A 2,626-nucleotide genomic window follows, 5' to 3' on the forward strand; every position below is an offset into this window, starting at 1 on the left:
GCGGGTCTCAGAGCGGGGAGCGGGTCTCAGAGCGGGGAGCGGGTCTCAGAGCGGGGAGCGGGTCTCAGAGCGGGGAGAGGGTCTCGGAGCGGGGAGAGGGTCTCGGAGCGGGGAGAGGGTCTCAGAGCGGGGAGAGGGTCTCAGAGCGGGGAGAGGGTCTCAGAGCGGGGAGAGGGTCTCAGAGCGGAGAGAGGGTCTCAGAGCGGGGAGAGGGTCTCGGAGCGGGGAGAGGGTCTCAGAGCGGGGAGAGGGTCTCAGAGCGGGGAGAGGGTCTCGGAGCGGGGAGAGGGTCTCAGAGCGGAGAGAGGGTCTCAGAGCGGGGAGAGGGTCTCAGAGCGGGGGGAGGGTCTCAGAGCGGGGAGCGGGTCTCGGAGCGGGGAGCGGGTCTCGGAGCGGGGAGAGGGTCTCAGAGCGGGGAGAGGGTCTCAGAGCGGGGAGAGGGTCTCAGAGCGGGGAGAGGGTCTCAGAGCGGAGAGAGGGTCTCAGAGCGGAGAGAGGGTCTCAGAGCGGGGAGAGGGTCTCAGAGCGGGGAGAGGGTCTCAGAGCGGGGAGAGGGTCTCAGAGCGGGGAGAGGGTCTCAGAGCGGAGAGAGGGTCTCAGAGCGGGGAGAGGGTCTCAGAGCGGGGAGAGGGTCTCAGAGCGGGGAGAGGGTCTCAGAGCGGGGGGAGGGTCTCAGAGCGGGGAGAGGGTCTCAGAGCGGGGGGAGGGTCTCAGAGCGGGGAGCGGGTCTCAGAGCGGGGAGAGGGTCTCAGAGCGGGGAGAGGGTCTCAGAGCGGGGAGAGGGTCTCAGAGCGGGGAGCCGGGGGGAGAGGGTCTCAGAGCGGGGAGAGGGTCTCAGAGCGGGGAGCGGGTCTCAGAGCGGGGAGAGGGTCTCAGAGTGGGGAGAGGGTCTCAGAGCGGGGAGAGGGTCTCAGAGCGGGGAGCGGGGGGGGAGGGTCTCAGAGGGGGGAGAGGGGGGGGAGAGGGGGGGAGAGGGTCTCAGAGCGGGGAGAGGGTCTCAGAGCGGGGGGAGAGGGTCTCAGAGCGGGGAGAGGGTCTCAGAGCGGAGAGAGGGTCTCAGAGCGGGGAGAGGGTCTCAGAGCGGGGAGAGGGTCTCAGAGCGGGGAGAGGGTCTCAGAGCGGGGAGAGGGTCTCAGAGCGGGGAGAGGGTCTCAGAGCGGGGAGAGGGTCTCGGAGCGGGGGGAGAGGGTCTCAGAGCGGGGAGAGGGTCTCAGAGCGGGGAGCGGGTCTCAGAGCGGGGAGCGGGTCTCAGAGCGGGGAGCGGGGGGGGAGGGTCTCAGAGGGGGGAGAGGGGGGGGAGAGGGGGGGAGAGGGTCTCAGAGCGGGGAGAGGGTCTCAGAACGGGGGGAGAGGGTCTCAGAGCGGGGAGAGGGTCTCAGAGCGGAGAGAGGGTCTCAGAGCGGGGAGAGGGTCTCAGAGCGGGGAGAGGGTCTCAGAGCGGGGAGAGGGTCTCAGAGCGGGGAGAGGGTCTCAGAGCGGGGAGAGGGTCTCAGAGCGGGGAGAGGGTCTCGGAGCGGGGGGGAGAGGGTCTCAGAGCGGGGAGAGGGTCTCAGAGCGGGGAGCGGGTCTCAGAGCGGGGAGCGGGTCTCAGAGCGGGGAGCGGGGGGGGAGGGTCTCAGAGGGGGGAGAGGGGGGGGGAGAGGGGGGGAGAGGGTCTCAGAGCGGGGAGCGGGGGGGGGAGAGGGTCTCAGAGCGGGGAGCGGGGGGGGGAGAGGGTCTCAGAGCGGGGAGCGGGGGGAGAGAGGGTCTCAGAGCGGGGAGCGGGGGGAGGAGAGGGTCTCAGAGCGGGGAGCGGGGGGAGAGAGGGTCTCAGAGCGGGGAGCGGGGGGGGGGGGGGAGAGGGTCTCAGAGCGGGGAGCGGGGGGAGAGAGGGTCTCAGAGCGGGGAGCGGGGGGGGGAGAGGGTCTCAGAGCGGGGAGCGGGGGGCGGAGAGGGTCTCAGAGCGGGGAGCGGGGGGGGGGAGAGGGTCTCAGAGCGGGGGAGAGGGGGGGAGAGGGTCTCAGAAACAGGAACAGGAGGAGGCCATTGAGCCCCTCTCTCTCTCCGGCCTGTCACACAGGAACAGGAGGAGGCCATTCAGCCCCTCTCTCTCCGGCCTGTCACACAGGAACAGGAGGAGGCCATTCAGCCCCTCTCTCTCCGGCCTGTGACACAGGTACAGGAGGAGGCCATTGAGCCCCTCTCTCTCTCTCCGGCCTGTTACACAGGAACAGGAGGAGGCCATTCAGCCCCTCTCTCTCTCCGGCCTGTCACACAGGAACAGGCGGAGGCCATTCAGCCCCTCTCTCTCTGGCCTGTCACACAGATACAGGCGTGCTCCAGGCGGCGGGCGGGCGGGCGGGGGGAGGTCGGTCTTCACCTTGTTCTCGGTGGCGTGCTTCTCCTTCTCCACCTTGGCCAGGGTCAGTTCCAGGTCATCGATGTCCTTCTTTAACTCCGAGCACTCGTCCTCCAGCTTCCGCTTCTTGGCGGTGAGTTCAGCAGTCATTTCCTCCTCATCGTCCAGCCTCTCTGTCAACTCCTTCGCCTTGGCCTCCAGCCCGATCTTGTTCTTGATCAGCTGGTCGCAACGTTCTTCCGCATCCGTCAGGTTGTCTTGTTCCTGTTCGGGGTTGGCGGGGGGAGC

At 69.0% G+C, this 2,626-nt stretch overlaps 1 protein-coding gene across 1 annotated transcript in view; it reads right to left on the reverse strand.

Annotated features, from left to right (window-relative positions):
* The window catches only part of LOC144489632 (myosin-6-like), a gene marked incomplete at both ends in the record, with an annotated part of 57,614 nt that extends 54,994 nt beyond the window's left edge, over positions 1-2,620 (reverse strand). Inside the window, 1 exon segment of the mRNA XM_078207486.1 lies at positions 2,360-2,620. Within this exon segment, the coding sequence (XP_078063612.1) occupies positions 2,360-2,620 (261 nt within the window).
* Between the last annotated feature and the right edge of the window lie 6 nt (positions 2,621-2,626).

This window comes from Mustelus asterias, unplaced genomic scaffold (assembly GCF_964213995.1).
Source record: "Mustelus asterias unplaced genomic scaffold, sMusAst1.hap1.1 HAP1_SCAFFOLD_2374, whole genome shotgun sequence".
Classification (NCBI taxonomy): domain Eukaryota; kingdom Metazoa; phylum Chordata; class Chondrichthyes; order Carcharhiniformes; family Triakidae; genus Mustelus; species Mustelus asterias.